Source organism: Xiphophorus maculatus, chromosome 10 (assembly GCF_002775205.1).
Source record: "Xiphophorus maculatus strain JP 163 A chromosome 10, X_maculatus-5.0-male, whole genome shotgun sequence".
NCBI classification, from domain to species: domain Eukaryota; kingdom Metazoa; phylum Chordata; class Actinopteri; order Cyprinodontiformes; family Poeciliidae; genus Xiphophorus; species Xiphophorus maculatus.
The window spans coordinates 1,874,146-1,893,944 of record NC_036452.1 but is presented as its reverse complement, the minus strand read 5'-3'; the positions used below and the strand labels follow the sequence as shown (position 1 = coordinate 1,893,944).

General features: G+C 40.4%; 4 protein-coding genes across 5 annotated transcripts; 1 reads left to right on the top strand and 3 right to left on the bottom strand.

Moving 5' to 3' along the window:
- Positions 1 to 1,056: 1,056 nt before the first annotated feature.
- On the bottom strand, positions 1,057 to 8,196 carry anks3 (ankyrin repeat and sterile alpha motif domain containing 3). Of its 2 annotated transcripts, XM_023340357.1 has the most exons (16): positions 8,024 to 8,196; positions 7,657 to 7,831; positions 6,858 to 7,056; positions 6,405 to 6,526; positions 6,250 to 6,331; positions 6,030 to 6,147; positions 5,351 to 5,500; positions 4,327 to 4,443; positions 4,141 to 4,256; positions 3,908 to 4,069; positions 3,714 to 3,838; positions 3,191 to 3,332; positions 2,226 to 2,463; positions 2,080 to 2,145; positions 1,916 to 2,011; positions 1,057 to 1,573 (listed from the first exon to the last, which is right to left on the bottom strand). In XM_023340357.1, the coding sequence occupies exons 2-15, from the start codon at positions 7,821 to 7,823 to the stop codon at positions 1,929 to 1,931; spliced, it is 1,887 nt and encodes a 628-aa protein (XP_023196125.1). In that variant the 5' UTR covers positions 7,824 to 7,831; positions 8,024 to 8,196; the 3' UTR covers positions 1,057 to 1,573; positions 1,916 to 1,928. The 2 variants fall into 2 exon arrangements, with proteins under 2 accessions (XP_023196125.1, XP_023196126.1); XM_023340358.1 differs by lacking the exon at positions 8,024 to 8,196 and having other exon boundaries at positions 6,858 to 7,069; positions 7,657 to 7,735.
- Positions 8,197 to 9,046: 850 nt separating this feature from the next.
- c10h8orf33 (chromosome 10 C8orf33 homolog) lies at positions 9,047 to 12,704 on the bottom strand. The gene is made up of 5 exons (XM_005803283.3): positions 12,296 to 12,704; positions 11,404 to 11,834; positions 10,502 to 10,592; positions 9,506 to 9,652; positions 9,047 to 9,430 (listed from the first exon to the last, which is right to left on the bottom strand). The coding sequence occupies exons 1-5, from the start codon at positions 12,321 to 12,323 to the stop codon at positions 9,222 to 9,224; spliced, it is 906 nt and encodes a 301-aa protein (XP_005803340.1). The 5' UTR covers positions 12,324 to 12,704; the 3' UTR covers positions 9,047 to 9,221.
- Positions 12,705 to 13,347: 643 nt separating this feature from the next.
- On the top strand, positions 13,348 to 15,915 carry LOC102231172 (histone H3.3). Its single transcript, XM_005803242.3, has 4 exons — positions 13,348 to 13,480; positions 14,208 to 14,345; positions 15,349 to 15,502; positions 15,577 to 15,915. Exons 2-4 carry the CDS (start codon positions 14,218 to 14,220, stop codon positions 15,703 to 15,705), a joined length of 411 nt encoding a protein of 136 aa, XP_005803299.1. The 5' UTR covers positions 13,348 to 13,480; positions 14,208 to 14,217; the 3' UTR covers positions 15,706 to 15,915.
- A 1,196-nt stretch (positions 15,916 to 17,111) lies between these two features.
- Positions 17,112 to 19,219, bottom strand: c10h16orf91 (chromosome 10 C16orf91 homolog). The gene is made up of 2 exons (XM_005803282.2): positions 19,051 to 19,219; positions 17,112 to 17,836 (listed from the first exon to the last, which is right to left on the bottom strand). The coding sequence occupies exons 1-2, from the start codon at positions 19,140 to 19,142 to the stop codon at positions 17,527 to 17,529; spliced, it is 402 nt and encodes a 133-aa protein (XP_005803339.1). The 5' UTR covers positions 19,143 to 19,219; the 3' UTR covers positions 17,112 to 17,526.
- Positions 19,220 to 19,799: the final 580 nt, after the last annotated feature.

Sequence of the window (19,799 nt, the reverse complement as noted above, 5' to 3'; positions counted from 1 at the left end):
TTTTACAAATGAAATAAGACAAAACTATCTTATAAGTACATTTTTAACAACATATATAACGGCTTGTTTTAAAAAGTGAAACAATTGGCAGATTTCACTAATCTTAAGACTTATTAAATGTCTTGTTACAATTGAAATAATCTGCCAGTGGAATTAGTGCTTTTCTAAAATCAATATTAAGGAATTGACATAAAACAAGCTCATATCTTACTAAAATTTTACTTGTTTTGTCTTATTTCAAGTGTAATAAGACATTTGCACTAAAAAACAGGCAAAATGCTTGGTAACATTTTGTGTTTTTGCAGTGTAATACTAAGTAATATTGCGTCTGTATTCTTCTAAAAAAAAAAAATCTTATTCTGGCCTTAATACAATTTAGTCTATGGGCTGCCATGCAACAAAAAAAGTAAATTTCCAAGTAAAAAATCTATTTCTGAGATTAATCTCAAAATTTGTGAAATTTACTTTTTGCCATGAAAACAGTTCATGTTAACCACAAGAGGGCGCCACTGGGAACAGATTTCAGATACAGTGAACCCTCGCTATTTTGCTAAACAGTCTCTCCGCTTCTTCTCTACCTGTGTGTCAACAACGTTGCGGTTTAATATGTACACAAACGTAAAACACCTTTCCATATTTAACATAATCGATGGTGGCATGTCGGTTTATAAGAATCTTTTGCCCAGAAGAAAAAAGAGCGACAGCAGCTACCGATAACTATGTTCTTCTCTCGAAAAACACACCTGCACCGCGGGCTTTAGAAGAAGAACCGCTACAGAGCGGAGTCAGGATGCAGCGGCTCAATCAGAGAGCAGTGAAATACAGGTGAGTCACTATTTGTCCTACTGTACTACTGTATTTTTTTTCATAATCATTTTTTTCCGTTCTAATCCAATGACTCGGGTCGCGGTGGGGTGGCGCTGATCTCCGCAATTTGAAGCCTTCACTTCTTATTGATGATTAAAATAATTATTTTTCAGTATAGTAGTTATTTGTAAAAGAAAAGGGATAAACGTTTATACAGTACTTTTATTTGTTAAAAAAATGCCCTGTAAAAAAGGTTTTGTTCTTTGTTTTAAATGTATTATGGAGTATTTCATTGCATAATAATTGTTAAAAAAATAAAGGTTCCTACTTAGCGGGTTTCGCTTATCACTGGTTCTTTTTGGAACGGAACCCCGCGAAAAACGAGGGATCACTGTATAAGAAAACGAATAATTTCATTCAAAATCAGCAGGACTTTCACTAAAACTAGAACAAACAGATTACATTTAATTTTCCATCATTTCTTCCTCCTTTTCTTCCTCTCTGTGCCTTTGCACGCTGAGCGCAACACACCAGCACAAGCGGTGAGGGTCATGACCTCTTCCTGGCTGTTTGTCGTTTCCCTGCAGCAGCTGAGTTGCTCCCGCCCTCAACTGGGCAAGCGCAGGTCCTTCAGCCAATCAGAGGCGGGCAGCAGGTAGCCAATCAGAGGCAGCTGGTGCTGCTCCACTCGCTGCGGCGCAGTGACTGTCCTCCAGCGGCGGTTCTGGGTGGTTGGCTCACCCTCCGTCAAATATTCACAGTAACCCTTTACAAAGCAGCGGAGAGAAGCTGGTTTCAGTTAATTTGAGATGAAAACGATAATCCGTCAAAAAAAAAAAAAAGGATAATACGTCATCCAGCCAGAAGAGACGCAGGAATGCTAGGAGCTAACTAGCAGCAGCTAGCAGCTAGTTAGCGGTAGCCTCAAATCACAGAACGCAATGAAGATGTTTTGAAACTTAAAAAACTTTTTTAAGCGATTGGGTTGTTTTTGGAAACCCAAAGGAAAGTACTAAAATATGCAAAGTGTGAATTTGGCATAATAAGTTCCCTTTGAGTCTTTGTGAGGCTGCGTGGACTGACTGCGTGGACTGACTGCGGTTCTGACCTTATGAAGCAGGTTAGGGGCGATCCCAGCTGTCTGAGACCTTCTCCGGGGCGCTCAGCCGCCTCAGGCTCTGCTGCAGGGTTTCCACCGTCCCTGCTGTAATCACATCAAACGTCAGAGTTAAATCTTCACCATTTTAATCTGAAGCACTGAACTCGGTGTACCCATTTTGTCCTGAAAGGACTCCAGCTGCTTCATGAGCTCCGCCATATTGGAACATCTCAGCCTCTCTACAAGTACAAGAAAAAAATAAAGAGTCACTAAGTTTTGCTAAAAATAAATGTGAGATTTAACATTAGAACTGCTGTACCTGCCGGGTCGGAACCGCTGCTCCGGTCGGGCGTGAAGCAGGCCAGCAGCTCGGCCCGGCAGGCCCTGGCCTTGGTCAGCGTGGCGCTCATGTCCTGAGCCAGCCGGTGGTTCTCCACCAGCTCAGACTGGACCTTCTTCCAGGCCTTTTTGTCCTCCATCAGGCAGCCCTCCATCACCGTCCGCAGCTCCTTCTCCTGAGACACCTGGCTCTCCAGGCTCTCGATTTCCTCACATCGCTGCCGGCGTTCAGGCGGACAAGAACCAGAGCCGCTCGTTTTATGGGAACTATAACTACACAACTTCAATCTGGATTTATTCTGGACTGGGTGAGCAAACTTCCACTAATAGCAGAGCTTGTTTTATTTAGTGCTTTGGTATTTTTGCTAATTTTGAAAAATGTTTAGTGCTATTTCCAGATCAAGTCTAAAGCTCTAATTTACTTGGCTGTAGTGGTGGGCTAACTTCTGCTAATAGCAAAGCTAATTTTTCATTCAGCACATTAACATTTTTGCTCATTTTGAAAATGTTTAGTGATGTTAGCTTTCCCTAAATATTTTTTTCTGGATAATTCCTAAAGCACTAATTTACTTTCCTATTTTGTAAACTTTTAGTTCAATGAAGTTCAACATCTGAATTTAACTTTTTGTTATTGACTTTAGAATTCAAGTATTTACTTTTATATTACTGCTTTTATTTTGAAGTGCAGGAAGACTGCGCAGCAGTTCCATTTCCTCTATTTCCTCCCAATGACTTAATTAAAACAAGAAACATACAGGGACAAAATCTGATGAATGTTTTAGGATTAGTTAGCCGTGGCCAACACTGATTCTGGATTTTCTTTTCACACATTCAAATATAGAAGCTTCTGCTTGGTGCAGCGTTATAAACCCAAATGGTTAAAAAGCGTCTCTAGAGGCCCAGAAGTGATTTAATGTGTGTAAAGCTCTGATCCGCTTCGGTCACCTTGTGGAGCTGGATGGCCATTTCCTGCATCTCTGCTTCCAGCTGGTCGGCGTACGCTTGCTCCAGGGCGTCGCTGGGCAGCGGCGCGCTGCTGTGCCACCGCGCGATGGCCGACGTCATCTTCCGTTTGGGACCGAACAGCCTGAAAAACACAGAGCCGTTCAGAACCGCCACAAAGCAGAGACTGGAGTTTAAATGGACGACAGACACACCAAGAACTTCTAAAATTATTATTACAAGATAAAGTCAAAATATTAGCAGAATAAAATGCAGCATAAGCAGAATAAAGTCGTTTGTTGTATTATTACGACTTTATTCTCGTGTGATTTTGACTGTCAGGTACTATGTTATTCTTGTATTACAGCTTTGTTGTATTGCTTTGGCTGAAAAAGCTAAAAATGATCACACATTTATTTTTATAGTATCATGACTTTGTTCTCGTATTATGACTTTATTCTAGAAACTAAAGATCTCTTAGCCTGGCCCTAGTTCTCCGTAGTAGAAATGCAAAAGAAATTCTCACGTAATCCCGATTTCCTTCAGATCGTTCTCCGTCAGCGTGAGAAATATCCGCAGGTCGATGTCCTGTTCTTCCAGTAGCGGGAGATATTTGGAGAAGCCGATTTGCTCCAGGAACTCTGCCAGATCCTGCAGGGAAACAGGAAGTGAAAAACCAAACCAACGCTAAATCGAAGCGTAACCCGGAAGCAGCCTGACCTTCGGACCGGAGTAAGATGGCCGCGGCCCGCCCTGTGCGTGTTTGCTGCCGTTTCCCGTCCCACCGGACAGAGCCGCGTCACTGTTGGCGTGTCGCGTCTTTCCTTTGGAGTGACTCTTATTTGTCCGGCGGAAGCTGCTCCTCCGGCTCTGATCCGAGTCCTGGTGGAGGAACATGAGCTTCAGCAGCTAACAGGAAGTCAGAGTAAGTCAGAGTGGCGAGGCGAACGCACCTCGTTGCTCTCCACGGATCCTTCCCAGCTGAGTCCGACCGCGTGAGGCAGGCCGTCGCTGCTGCTGCTGCTGCTCCTCATGGTGGGCATGTCGCTCTCAAAGAACGGGCTGTCGTCTGCAGAGACATCCAGCTCTTCACCAACACCGATCAAACACCGGCTTACCTCCTGGGTCTGACCTCTGACCTCTGCTGCTGTGGCTCTGACCGTCCAGCTCGTTGATCGGTGACGTCACGTCCCGGTAGCAGATGCTCTCACTCTGCTCGCCGTACGGCGTGAAGCCGGGCAGCGCAGCGGGCGGTTCTGGAGGACGGGAGGAAGTCCAGTAAGAAAACAAACAGAAATCACATCTTCAGAGATTAGGGCTGAAACGATTAATCACGATTAATCGATCTTTAAATAAACAATTAATTTTGATTAATCAGAATAATCAAATAAATAATTAACCACAATTAATCAATTATTGAAAACAATGGTGATTAACAATTATTCAAATAGCTAATTAATCTGAATTATCAATTACTGAACAATTAATCATGATTCATTGATTTTGAAAAAAAAACCAATTGAGATTAATCAGATTAATTAAGAACCTTGGTAAACAAGATTAATTCTGATTTATTGATTCTTGAAATGATCAATCATGATTAATGATATTGAAATAAAGGATTAATCTCATTAATCAATAATTGAAAACAATTAATTGTGATCAATAACCATGAGCTAATATAGTAATAGATTAATTGTTGACTTTAGTACTAAAGACCATTTGCTGAAAGAACAACAGACTGAACAGTAATTAAGATGAAAACTGAAAAAAATAAACATTTTGCATTTAATATGAAGAGAACAAATGTTTCTGCATGTCTGTTCTGTTTTATCTTCACTGATCGGAGAACAAACATGTTTTAACTAGAAATCAACCAGACAGAAACACGCCTGCAGTTTGTTTCATAAATTTTATTTTGAAAGAAACTGAATTAGAAAAAATGTTTCTTTTGCCTGAGTTTATTTTGTAACTGTTATTTTTTACATGCATTGTTTTAATTTTGGTTCATCTTATAACGTAGCTTTTAAATATTCAATAATTGAGGTTTTGATCAGTTACTCAATACGCGAGTTGCTTTTTATACCAAATACTTCAGTATAATTTCTGTGATCAGTTCAGGTTAGGGGTGTGAATACGTCGGCCATATTTAACGTGACCCACCGCTCGGTTTGCTCTTCCCTCCCACTCTGAACTTGGCGATGGCCTGCGGCCCGTCGTGGATGCTGACGCCTTTGACCCGGCTGCGGCCGGACCGAGTCCTGGGCGGCGAGCCGTCCGAGTCCTCCGAGGAGCTCAGGTCTCCAAAGTGTCCTGACGAGTTTAACAACAGCAGAAAAATGACTTTTATGTTTTTATTTTTCCAATTTTGAACAGTCTGTACGCTCCAGTTAACAGTTAGTTGACGATTATCTTAATAATCGATTAACCGTTTCAACCCTGGTTAAAACCTCCAATAACTAAATGATTAGAGCAGGACGATATGGCTGAAAAACTTGTTTTGTATCAGTTGATACAGACAATTATTGATTAGTTTTTTGTTTTAAATATCTGAAATACAACCAAACTGATGGTGTGACTTTTCATGTTCATCAGTTTTCTCTCTACGTCGTTTTTTATATTTTAGTAGTTATGAGGAACGATGAGGAAACTTGAAACTGTTCCTGCCAGTAACTCAGCAGGTTGTTGCTAGGCAACCAGAGAATGAGAGAGTTAGTTGATTCAACTGAATATTCTATCAAACGTATTATTTGTTGATATTGATCAGGTGTCTATTGCGAAATAGGTCGTTATTGATGTATTGTCCAGCCCTGATTTTAGTTTTTAAAAAATAAACAAAAACCTGGTTTAATTCTTGGAGATCGAGAGTCGATGAGGCCGACGATCTTGGTGTAGCCATACATCATGGCGAGGGCGCGCGCCGTCTCTCCTTTGGCGTTTCGATCGCCCACTTTTACTTTCTGAAGCAAAAGGAGAAAAATCCCTTCAGCCACCAGCAGGGGGCGTTTCCTGCAGCTAAATCCCTTCAGCCACCAGCAGGGGGCGTTATCATGGCCACTCACGTGATCCAGAAGGTATTGAACAATGATTTCGTGTCCAGACGCAGTGGCCTCCATCAGAGGAGTGAACTCTGACCCCGGTTCCCTGCCAGAAGAGGGGAAAACAGTTTAGAAACATCTGGGTCAGATCCGCTCTGGTTCTGGTTCTGAACACCGACCTGACGTTGGCGTCGGCGTTGTTGTCCAGCAGGAACTTGACCATCTGCTGGTGGCCGGTGCTGGTGCAGTGAAGCAGAGCCGTCCAGCCTCTGGCGTCCCTCAGCTCCAGCTCCGCCCCCTGCTACAGGAAGAGACGACAAACCATCACACACTGGACCGGTACAATCAGAACCACCGTCAGACACTGGACCGATTCTTTACAGTTAATCAGAACCATCGTAAAGACGCTTTACTAAAGACTTCAACTGCTTTAAGCTACAGAAAAAGGAAAGAGAAAAGAAACAGGTAGAGGAAGGAAAAAAGGAAGAAATGGAAAAAATAAAGAAAATAGGGTGAAAAGGAAATTAACATTAAAAAGTTAATTAATGTGCGTTGTTCCTAACAAATAAATTAAATTAAACTGAATATAATCTGGATTAATTATTATTATTTTTAGCAGGCGGATGCTGTACCTGCAGCAGGAAGTAGGCTATGCTTTCGTTCCCGCAGCTAGCTGCTAGCATCAGAGGCGTGAGGCCTTTCGGCGTGGCGGCGTTCACGTTCACTCCGGCCTCCAGCAGCAGGTTGGCGATGTTGTCATGGCCGATGTAGGCGGCGTACATGAGCGGCGTCCATCCGCCCAGGTTCTTCCTGTCCAGGTCCACCTCCCGCCTGGACACAGACACTGAACTCAGCGTAGGAGGAAGCCGACGAGTCACAGAGATGAAAATATCTCGGTGTTTATTCGATTTTTAGGGTCGCGATTCGATTTTTGTCCTATTTTCGGTTATTCTTGTAATATTACACTCTGTTCTCCTATTATTGCAATTATATTGTATTACTACGACTATTCTGGTAGTATTACAACTTTTGTGTCATACTACTTGTTCTCTTATTATTTCAACAGTTCTTTTATTATTACAACTTTATTGTCGTATCATCGTATCGTTATTATTTATCATATTATCACAACTTTGTTCTGGATTTTGTTCTCATATCGCTGTGTCTGGTGAATTTTTGATTAAAACACTATTTTTCATTCAGTAGGTAGAGAATCTAGAAATTTTACTAGTAGTAGCGATAGGTCATAATAAAATTACTCAAGTAAAAGTAAAAAGTACAGCGTAGGAAAAATACTCTTAAAAGTAATTTTTTTTCAAAGAAGTTACACAAGTAAATTACTACCCAGCTCTGGTTGCTTCTTGTGATAATTTCAGTAATTCCTGTAATGTGGATAGATAGTTTTAAGGGCTAGTTGGTGCAGATGCTCACTTTTTGATGCACTCCACCACCACGTCGTACTGGCCGATGGAGCAGGCGGTGTGCAGGTCCAGCGGGACGTCCAGCTCCTCCGGGCGCAGCAGGGAGTCTCCCAGCCAGAGGGAGAGGCTGGCCCCCAGCTGCTCCGACTCGCTGGCCTCGTCACTTAACTCGGACATTTCCCCTCCTGAAACCAAACAAACTGGCTTGAAACGACAGAACTCTGGACTCAGAACCGGTCCGGTGCCAGAAATCGAATATTATTAGCGAGGCTAGCTTAGCGGAGAAAACCGTTATCTCCGCCCGGTAAAGCTTCGTAACCTGGAGACACCGGAGTCAGGCGTTTAACGGCGTCTAAAGGTCAAAGGTTAAAACTTACAGCAAACTAGAAAATTCTTTAAGCAACACAGCAAACTTTTCCAAATTTAAAAAACTTTTCCCTTTCTTTGCCACACTCAATTGTGCTCGTGTAGAAACACAAACCGCCCCTTCCGGTTCTTTTCTTCTTCGTGGATTGCACGCAGAGCTTTGAGTGTGCATTACCGCCACCTTCTGAATTAGAGTGTGAACGCGGTTAAAAAGGTAAGATCTTAGAATAAATTGAAAAAGACGCCCCATTTAAAATGGGGTCGAAATTTAAATGAAGTAATTAAACTTAATTAAGCCATTTTTCTAATGAAAATTACTTCTTGTTTTTCTCTCTGATATCTTATATATTCTGCCAGTGGCGCCTCCCCGGAAAATGCTCACATGGGAAAATGCTCACATGGATGGGTAGACAGGACAGTAACACATTTTAGGGAGGTAAAAAATACAAATAAAACAAAAGTTATACACATAAATTATATGTATGTGTGTGTATAGTATATTTTATTCTTCTCTTGTGAAGTGTCTTTGAGTGTCCGAAAAAGAACTATAAAAATTGGATGTAGTATTATTATATATACTAGTAATTCAACTTTTCAACATTTTGTCAAACAAATAAAAATCTACTGAATATTATCTCTTGCATCTTATTTCTGTATATCAGCCTAAATATTGAACCCTGAAGTAAAAATAATATAACCTGGAATACGTTTTCACCCCTCTGCATGTCTCATCCTTTTTTGTGCATTTTTATTTAATTGATATTAAAAAAACCTTCCATCAAACAACAAAATTGAATTGCCCAAAAATGATGTTTTTGACGTTACCAATTACAAGAGAATACAGTTGCAATAACAAGAAAGCAGTCGCAATTATAAACAGAGCAGCTATTATACAAAAAGAAAGTCGCGATTACAAGTAAACAGAGTTGTGATACATAAACAATCGGGATAAAACGAGAACTAAGTGGTAATAATACAGTACTCGAAATAAAAGAATAATGTACGAAAAATACAACAAAATTAAAGACACGATGTTGAAATTGTGAAGAAAATCAGATTTTATTTAAAATTGATGTAAACAAACAGACCAATGAAAGCCTTTTGGATTTGGACCATTTCCACACCAAATCTTCTCTTTTGAGTATTTTGAGTAAGCGTTGCTCATTTCAGTTCATGGAGGAACTCCATCTTTCTTTCAGCCCAGAAACATCAGAAGAAATTGAAGTGAAATTCCTCCTGGGATGGAACGAAGCTGAAGGCCGGCGTCTCTTCCTGAGTCGCAGCGCCGCGCGGTTCGGTTTCGGTCTGCTGCTGCTGGGCCTGTGAGGCTCCTGGACCGGTATTTGCCTCAGCTCTGCGGTGGAAAACAAACTTCTTCGGGGAATCCGACACCACTTTGACCTGAGCCGATGCGGTTTCTATTGAGACGAGAGGAACGCGTTGATCAAAATGGCTTCAGAAACAAACGGCATTCACTGAAACAGTTCACTCACCGCTCTGAATGAGCTGGAACTGCTTGTTCTTCTCCTCCTCCATCTTCTTCCTGTAATCCCCAGTCAAGGCTCTCATCAGCTGCCGCTTCTTGACCAGAGGAGCTTTGGAGCTGCGCAGCGTCTTCAGGGCGCGGGAAGCCTCCTCCTCTACGGGGAAGAAAACATCTAGAAACTCAATATGACTAAAGATGCAAACCTAAAGCACTAATCATGAACATTAGTTCTGCTAATGCTAAAGTGCTACAACAACGTGATATTTAGCAGAAACTAATTCTAAGGTGCTAATGCTAACATGGTATTTAGCGTAAACTAATGCTAAATGCTATACCAACATGGTATTTAATAGAACTTAATGCTAAAACATTACACCAACATGATAGTTAGCGTAAACTAATGGTAAACCGCTAAACCAAGATGGTGTTTAGTAGGAGCTAAATCAATATACTAACATTGTATTTAGCAGAAGCTGATGCTAAAGCGCTACACAAACATGGTATTTAGCGGGCAACATACTTTCTTTTCTTCTTCTGTGGACAGTTTAGAACTCAGCACTCTATCGCCCCCTATGAGGCAAACTGAGAAAACGGGTGTTTAATCCGTCTTCCCCACAGTTTAAACTGGTTTCTTTTTGAATATTTTTGCTGCTTCCTCTGGTGTCAGTTGGAGGTTTATTATTATTTTGCAGTCATTCTGTTTCTCCAGGGACATTTTTTGTCTCATTTCGGTCGTTTAGCAGCTTTTTATTTGGAGCAACATGTTTCCTGTTTTTGTCACTTCTCATCTCTCGTTAAGCTCATGCCTACATCACACCTGCAGTCATTTTGTTTGTCTTCTTGTTTAAAATATAACATCTCTTTGCTGTTCCACCTGACTTTGCCACTAAAGGAGTAAATGGAGTAAATTAATTTGCATCTAGAACAGGTGAAAACCTTTCTGGGGTGAAAATGTGACGCCCTGTGACTCTGCATGATGTGTAGGTGAAATAATAACACTAACTCTGTTTTGGCGTTCCCTTCTGGGACTTTATTCCCAGCTCCAGCTGCTCGATGCACCAGTTCAGCTCCCTGTTCAGCTGCTCTTCTGGGCTCTGAAACAAAGCCACAGTTAGACATGAAGAAAAGAGGATCATTCCTCACAGTTCCTGTTGCATGTTTTGGTCAGAAATAACCCTAACCCTAACTGACACTTTAAGAGTTCTGTGTAAATATATTTACAGACAATATTTATTTGCCCATTTCCTGATTGTACAGTTTTGGATTCTTCATTGCTGCTCTGAATGTGTTTTTTAGGCAAATGTTTGTTTTTTTCTAGTTTGTAAACTCCAGTTAATGATTGATTACTAAAGTAGTTTACAATAATTTTAATAATTGATTCATCACAATTAATTATTTCAGCCTTGGTTAAACCTCCACTAACGGTGAGATTAGTGCTGAACGATGTGGCTGAAAAACTTATCATTATATCAGCGTTTTACATCAGTGGATGGCAAAAATTACTGATTATTATTTTTGCTTTAAATATCTGAAATACTTCCAAATTTTCCCGTTTTATCCGGTTTTCCCTCCATTTTGTTTTTTATTTTTTAGCAGATATGAGGCAAAGTGGGGAAACTGCTCCAGTTGCTCAGCAGCTTGTTGCTAGGCAACCATAGAGTGAGTTAGTTGATTCCACCAACCTGGAATATTCTGTATATTGAACATTCAGAATTCCATCAGTTGTTTTATCTATTGATATTAATCTGCAATATGTATCGCGATACGTATTGCTATTGATTTATTGTCCAGCTCTTTGTGTTGCTATCAGCATTTTTTTCATATCAGTGGAAGCGACGGCAAATCTTTGATACTTCTGAACTCATAGTGGATATAATCTCGTGGGGGTGTATGTAAACTTCTGACCAGCTCTTCCTCTTTCTGATTCTCTTCTGTCGGTTTCTGCTGAGTCTCAGAGTCAGATGGCTTCTTCTTCCCAGATTTCTTCTTCTTCTTCTTTGTTTTGGTCTGATCTGACGCTTCACATGCAGTGGCGCCCCCCTGTGGACAACAAGGCCCTTTCTGTTGGTTGCCTAGCAATGAGGCGGGTTTTGCAGCCTCTGTTGTGTCCATGTCTTCTGCAGGAGGGATTTGAAAGTTGAAAGCAAAAGCTGAGCTCTGCCCTGAGAAGGACAGTGATGCGGCTGCAGGCGCTTCCTCCTGCGGCGGCGGTGGCGGCGGCGCGGCTGTGTCGGTGTCCGTGACGAAGTTAAATCTGAAGGAATTATCGGTGGAGGTCCAGAGCGACCCACTGGTCTCAGCTTCAGATGCCGGGGAAATCTTCGAATCTCGAATATCTGTCGAGGGAAAATGTTAGACGATATGGCTGAAACGATTTTGGCTTCATGTGGAAAAGAACAAGTACTTAACATAACACTGAATACACAATCCTCACTACTAAACGAGCTTAAAACTGGGATGGTTTAGATCAGAGCAGAATCATGGGTTAGAGTGGCCTAATCAAAGCCCAGACCTGAATTAAAGAGTTAAAAACTGATATTTATTGATGCTCATCATCACGTTTGATAGAAATGCAGCACCTAAATGCTTTCAAACGTTTCAGATTTTTATTTGTAAAATAAAAATCATCAACAAAACCATTGTTATCTTTTCACTTTTATTACACAAATATGGGGTGACTTAAGTTCGTCAAGTAAAATCCCAAATTAATAAATGGAAGTTTGAGGTTATAAAGTGACAGAAAGTGAAATAAATGAACACGTGTGGATATAAATAAATGCAGCAGAATGATGCGTACCTAAGAACAGCAGCGTTTCCTCGGTCATGCTCTCCTCCAAACCTCGCTGGTTTTCAGCTTTAAATTATCTTTCTGCTTTATTTCACTCAAAACCGACGAGTGTCAAACACCAGCGGCGAAATAGATGTTTACTAAAACTCTAATACAGATATTTATACTGATTAACCCATCAAAATGTTCAAAAATGTTACATACAAACTTACTGCGAGTGTCACTCTGTATTATGCCCGTCTTTCACGCTTTCCCCAAAGTCAAGTAGTTCCGTTTCCAGCTTTCACGCCATCTACTTATTTTAATCTGTGTTAAAATAACACACAATGCTCTTTAACTGTTATTTTTGTACCAACGGAGTAAAATCATATTTAGAAAAGAAAAATAATCCCTCAGTAACTGTTTTTGTGTGACATTTCACATGATCGTCCTGTTCTGATCAAAGATATAGCTTCATTGGATTAATCTAAGCAAATGTCTAACATTATATTGGGGTTTTTTTTTTAGAAAAAAACACGCGGAAGGAGTGGTCTCCGTGCGGATAAGACAGTGACAGTGAGGGGATTTGAAAAAGTGGCGGGCTACTCTCCATCCATTTCCCTCCTGTTTCAACAACCACAAAGGATTCAGAGGAAGATCTGTCCTGAGTTTAGAGTTAACATTCCGCCTCTTTACAACCACTTTCACAAAAACCAGAGTCTGACTGAACACAAATACTGCTTTTTAACTTTTCCTGTTAAGAAACGTTTAATGTTTCAGTTATAAAAATGGAATATTGTTTGTAAGAAAGCTATTTTTCGCTTTATTGTTTTATGCAATAAACCAGTTTTATGCAATAAAACAATATAGCCCTCGAAAGAAAACGTAATCCTGTGAATGAAGTACGAACAACAGATAGCAGTGGAAATAGTTTTATTTGCCTGAATTGATCAGAAATCCCTCTTCGGATGCTTGAAAGACTCCATTCATACCTTCTGTGTTTCATGGGAGTAGACGAGGATCCTCATTGGCTCCTTTATTGGTCATGTTTCGTCATCAGGGCAGTTTCGACCAATCGCGTTGAACAAAGGGCGGGGCTTAGACGTCGGCTCCGGTTAGCTTATAAAATCCGCGTCTCGCCGCCCCCCACCAGCATTGAAGACGGACGACGTGAGAGCAAGAACTTCAGCAGCGACGTGAGAACAAACCAGAACGGTAAGTCCTTTAAATTACCTTTCTTTTAATTTTTTTCACTTTTTAATATCAACATTAATCGATTGTGTGATGTAAGTTACCTTTAATGCGGCTTCCGGCCAGTTGATAAACGTTGAAACCGTTAACAATAAACCAACGCGCGCCATGCTCAGTTAACTCTATTGTGGTGCCAGTAAAATCCTGTTAAATCACGCTACGTGGTGTAATACTCTATAAATATGAATTTGTAATTTTCAATGATATACCATACTTAAGTGTTTTTGGTGTTAGCGGTGTTTATATATATCTATATCGGTGTTTATATATTACATATATCTTACTAGCTTCTTTGGTAGCAAGCTGGCGCCATTTTATAACCGTCTTTGCCAGCTTCTAAACTGGACTGTAGGCGAGCAAAGAAACGTGTTTGTCTTCTGTAGCTTAATGGTGGCTCCACTGAGGAGGCTTTAACTCTGAATACACATAATGTGGTCTTTTAAACACTAGGCGCCATTTTTCCCGCTTCTTGTAGACATTACTACTTCAGTAGCGTTTATTGTTTATATTCTAGAGCTCCTTCCCCCCAATGTATGCGACCAGATGTTATCACCTCCCCTCTGAGGTCAACCGTAATGTGTCGTTAATGTCGCCTATCTTGAGTTGTATTCGGACGATTTGTACATAAGGATAATTAAAGTAAAGTTTTATCAACATTTGTCTTCTTCTCTCCCACATTTCCGACGTGTAGTTTGTAAGAAATGGCTCGTACCAAGCAGACCGCTCGTAAATCCACCGGAGGAAAAGCTCCCAGAAAGCAGCTGGCGACCAAAGCAGCCAGGAAGAGTGCGCCCTCTACCGGCGGTGTCAAGAAACCGCACAGATACAGGTACACTCGCTTTGTCCCGCACTGGAATACAGATAAATACTATTGGCTGTAACGTACGGCGGCGCGTTAGGGTCATTGGAGATGGACGGAAGGAGTCTATTTTTGCCTCAAACTCTAGGAAATTTGAGTTTGAAAAGTTGAATATTTGCTGGGGAAAAAAAAACTTCTGAATTGTAAAGTCAAATTTTTCTAGAGAGGATTTTTATTTTGAGATTAATCTTAAGTTTTTTATGGGAAGTTTACATTTATATGTTTAAGTTCATATAGGAAATTTTCTAGAAAATACAATCAAAACTTCTCTGAAAATTTTTTGACTTTCTGAATTACACCTTTGTAATTATGCATATAACTGCTGCTGCGAAGCACCAATCAGTTTATTTGATTCCCTTTTTTAAATAAAGTCTTCAAGATAAAACCCACACATGAAAGTAACCTGTCAGTGTCTGGATTTATCTCAAATTGTATAAAAAAAACTTGTGTTTTTGCTGTCGATCAGATGTTTGATAAATTTGAAATGATTAATTTGCATCCACCTTTACTGTAAGTTTAAGTTTGGTTATTAAATTCACTAAGCTTAAAGAATAAAACAAACTTTTTAATTTGTGTATGTTTATTTTATTGATGCTGTTTTTCATATTAAATCAAAAACGTTTTTGGATTAAAGATATGCCTAACAACTATAAATTTATTTTTGCTGAACAGCTTCATGAGCTCCTAATCCATTTTTTTCAATATATAATCAGTTTACTAAATTTTTTTTTTTTTTTTTAACAATCATTCATCCTGCAGTGTTTCAAATACAGGAGTACTGATAGATCACTTTATTGTATTGACATAGAAGATTTTACTTCCTGTTTCACAGAAGTAATACTTTTAGGGTAAAATGTATCATTATTTACATAATGGCATACTGTTCACTATGTGTAGCCGGGTTTATCATGTCCAAACTTTAAATATTGCTTTTGATTCGAAGGTTTTAATCAGGAAGTGTGTGTGTTTCCAGGCCCGGTACCGTTGCTCTGCGTGAGATCCGTCGGTACCAGAAGTCCACTGAGCTTCTCATCAGGAAGCTGCCGTTCCAACGCCTCGTCAGGGAAATCGCTCAGGACTTCAAGACCGACCTGCGTTTCCAGAGCGCCGCTATCGGAGCACTGCAGGTCGGATATTTTATTCTTGTCTCGTTAATAAATCGGGGTTTGTTTGTTGCTGAACGGCCCGTTTCCCTCCGCAGGAGGCCAGCGAGGCTTACCTGGTTGGCCTGTTTGAGGACACCAACCTGTGCGCCATCCACGCCAAGAGAGTCACCATCATGCCCAAAGACATCCAGCTGGCCCGACGAATCAGAGGCGAGCGCGCGTAGAGGAGCCGGTCAAACCTTTTTACTGGGCGGGGGGGCGACGTTTTGTAAATTTAAATTTAACAGCATGTGTGGTTTTTATTTGTAGTTTTTGTACTCCACCGACGTCTGTTCAACACTCAATGTTTGCTAACGTGTTAGTCTGAACCTTTGCTATCCTGTCTGCATGCGATGGGATTTTCTTGTGCTGTAAATAAACTTTCTGCTACCTCACTTTGACCGCATTTTTATTTCCAGTCCAATTTTAGCTGAAGTTTATTATAATTATATTAAATCCTGACATGTGTAAATTTCACAACAGAGACGGTTCTGATAACAGTTGACTGACATTTCATGAATTAGAGTTTAATGGAACTGGAGGGACAAGAAAATAAAATGTCAAATTTAGTTGTTTTTGTAATAAAGGGATCTTATTCATCATAGATGAAAAACTTTAGAAAAATTTTGCAAATTCTTTTGAACTCGTACAAATTTTATTCAGTCATAAGAACTGGATTTCTTTCAAAATGTTTGCTATATTTAACCAAGTTTATTAAATTAAAGGCTAAGTTTTTTTGCAACAAAGTTGAGTTTTAGTACAAATTGTAGATATAAAATTATACTTTAACATTTTCCTCTGTGCTTTTTACGGAGCCCCTAAGGGGACATGGAGAGAAAAAAAAGGAAAGAAATCCCGACTTATTATCTCGAGATCCCGACTTATTATCTCGAGATCCCGACTTATTATCCCGACTTATTATCTCGAGATCCCGACTTATTATCCCGACTTATTATCTCGAGATCCCGCGACATTTCTGAAAAATCGCGAGTTACTTTTTTTGGGGGAAAGGCATGTTTTTATGCGGTAAACGTGGGGGAGTGTGTCTACATTGATTATGGAGGACGACTTATATCATTTTCTGCGGTCCAGAGATGTCCCAGAGGAGGATATCATGCACATGCAATTTAGCGTACATCCATCGGTAACCGTGAAGCTGTCCAGAGGACTGTAGCTGGTTATTAATGAATTCTACCAAAACTGCCAAGTCGGAAAAGGACTTGCGCCCCGCGCTCTGAAAATTCTCTTCAGATGTCTCTCACTAATACTAAATCCATGTCTGCTGTCAAGCGCTGATTTAATGTGTTTATACTCAAGCCCAAGCTCGAAATAAAAATCTATGTATCTACCCCATGGGTGGGTGTCCTCCATCACTGTGATTAGGTCGTTATGTACTGATGTCGGGATCTCGAGATAATAAGTCGGGATTTCTTTCCTTTTTTTTTCTCTCCATGTCCCTTTAGGGGCTCCGTAGCTTTTTGAGTTTGGCATAATTAGATTTCCTTCCCAGACTCCACTGAAAACTAATTTTACTCATAAGCATGAAGGTGTTAAAGAGGCCAAATAAATAAAGTGATAAACATGCAACATATTAGTAAATAAAGTTATTTACTAGCAACGATCTGCTGGGTAACTGGCAGCAGTTTCAAGTTTTTCCGCTTTGCCTCAAAACTGCTAAAAAATAAAAACTTGAAGTGAGAACTGGGTTAAACAGTTTAGGTCACACAAACACTTTGGAAATATTTCATTTATCTAAAATCTAAACTAATCAATAATTGGCTAGATTGACTGATATGAAACGTTATTCGTTTTTCAGTCATATTGTCCAACGTTAATCTGAATGCTGAAGCAAAGAGGCTGCATTTCTAACAGAAACAATTATTTTAATTCAAGTTAATAAAAGACGATCCATGACCCAACATACATCATAAAGTAAAGGGACGGGTTCATTAAACTAAATCAGTCCACATAATTTTAACAAATAAATATCCACCCAGAGCTAAACATCACTCCTTCCCGCCCTCCTCCTGGTCCGATGTCAGGCCCGGTAAACGTTCATACAGCTGCTTCTCCAGCTGGGTGTCGACGTCCGTCTCCGGCCTCATGACGCACCACAGCAGGAAGGCAATGATGGTCAGGCTGACGGGCACCACCTTCCACCAGGGCCGCTCGTGCTGGCTGCCCAGGGACCGGTCCACCCTCCAGGTCCGGTGGCTGGCCTTGCTGGTGGAGAACTTGATGGGTTCGCTGCTAACCGCTTCGTCATCTGACGACGGTTTGGACCGGGCCGGGGAGGTCAGCGATAGCGACCTCAAACTGTCCAGGGGGAGAAGGCATCTCGTTAGCAACATGCTAATGCTGCTCATTAGCACCAGTTGGTTAAAATTGGGTTTCTGTCCCTTTAAAAACTCCTGCTCTTTCTGAAACTCCAACAGGTGTTTGCTAATTGCTGCTGGCTAGTCTGAAGGAGCTGAGTGGGGGAGGAGCTGCACCGCTGGAGGGGGGGGTCCACTCAGGTGTTTTCCATAGCTGAATGGTTGCCATGGAGATTAAAGGATTTCTCAAACATGCATTAAAGAATCAAAGCAACTATAACTGGAAACAAAACCAAGATTCCATTAGTGTTTATTTCCTGTTTTTATTTAAAGGATGCCATGTTCTGGTCCTGACAGTTACTGACGGAGTGTAAGCTGCAAAATCTCAGTAATACCTCAGAGGAATGTTAACAGACTACTGTTTCCAGACATAATGATGGAAAGTTGAGTGGAAGGAAGAATTGTGGCAGAAAAGTTATGTCATCCAAGAATCTGGTTTATAATGTTCTGGCCAGGAAGGATCTTCAGTAGCAGTCAGTCTCGCAATGCATTTGAAAAAGCCTCTGACTGAAGATTGTAGATTTATGAGGGTTTCATGGTTATTATGACATGCTAGCAGCTAATTTTCTGAGCAGGAGAGACGATATTCCATAGAAACACGTCCTGGATCACTGTTAGCTAGCTCTGCTGATCCACCTCCTCTGCTTTTGCCGATAAGCTTTAAACATCTGACTGGCTGTATGATTATAAAGATGGGCAAAGTGAGGTTGGAGTTGGGGAAGAGATGGCTTCAACTTCATCCAGTTTCAACTCCGCTGGGATTTGGGGTCAAAGTTTAGGTATTATTTGAACTTTTGAGATGCTAACCAGCTGCTCTTGTTGCAGTGGTTAAGCATCAGAGATACAATTTAAGGGATAATAAACAGGCTCGACTGCCAAGAAACGTAGAGCAATAAGAAATAAAGCAGAGGAAACATGTATTTCTCTACATTTTGTCGCAAATGAAACGTGAATCATTCATAACGCTTTGATTCATTCAAAGCAGAGAGACTGATCCGAATATTAAAGTCGATTAAAACAAGAATTTGCTCGAACTTTGGTAACAAAACCCATATTTTATTCAATATATACTTGATATTTTTCCTTCAGGTTAAACCTCAGAAGTGTGAGGGTCATTGAGGAGGCGCTGAGCCCCGGTCACAGATTTTCACTCACCCTACGGAAGCCGACGCGTTTTTAATCCGCATTCCTGTGCCAAGGATCCTAGAGGTGAAACCACTGAGAGCTCGTCCTGCTGATGGAGACATGTCGGACTAGTGGGCATCACACAACCCGCTTCTCCGGCAACCCACGTTAGGTCATGTAACACTGCATTGTGCAACGCTGAAACGCTTCCGGGTCAGCACCGTGACTCCTGCTTCGAATCGTTCCGAGACACTCCACCTCTTCTATTTTCTTTCTTTCTGTTTTAGCTTTGGATAATTTGTCGTGATTTTTTGAAGATTTTCTGAGGTGTATTGACTTAACTGTGTTTTTTTTTTTTTTAAATTTATTATGCAACAAAATCATGACATTTTTATGATTTACGTGACAACCTTTCGGTGAAAGACATGTACAATAGTAACAACAATAATAGTAATAATAATAATAATAATGTGATTTTGTTGTCTAAATAACAACAATATAGTCCAATGCTGAAGAACTTTAAATAAGCAAATTTATCTGGAATCAATCGAAATATTTGAAGATTTGTGTCACTCTGATTCAAAGAGAGAATCTCACTCCTTTTTATTTTTCTTCTTTCACTATACCACTAAATTTTTGTTTATGCAGTATATAGTTTTGCAAACTGTGGTTCGAGAGAAACTTGCCAAAACTGGTAAACTTGTTTAATAATTTTACGACAGCACCTAAATGCAACAACTAGTTACCTGAAACAATGTGTGTGATTCTTTTTTCTTTTT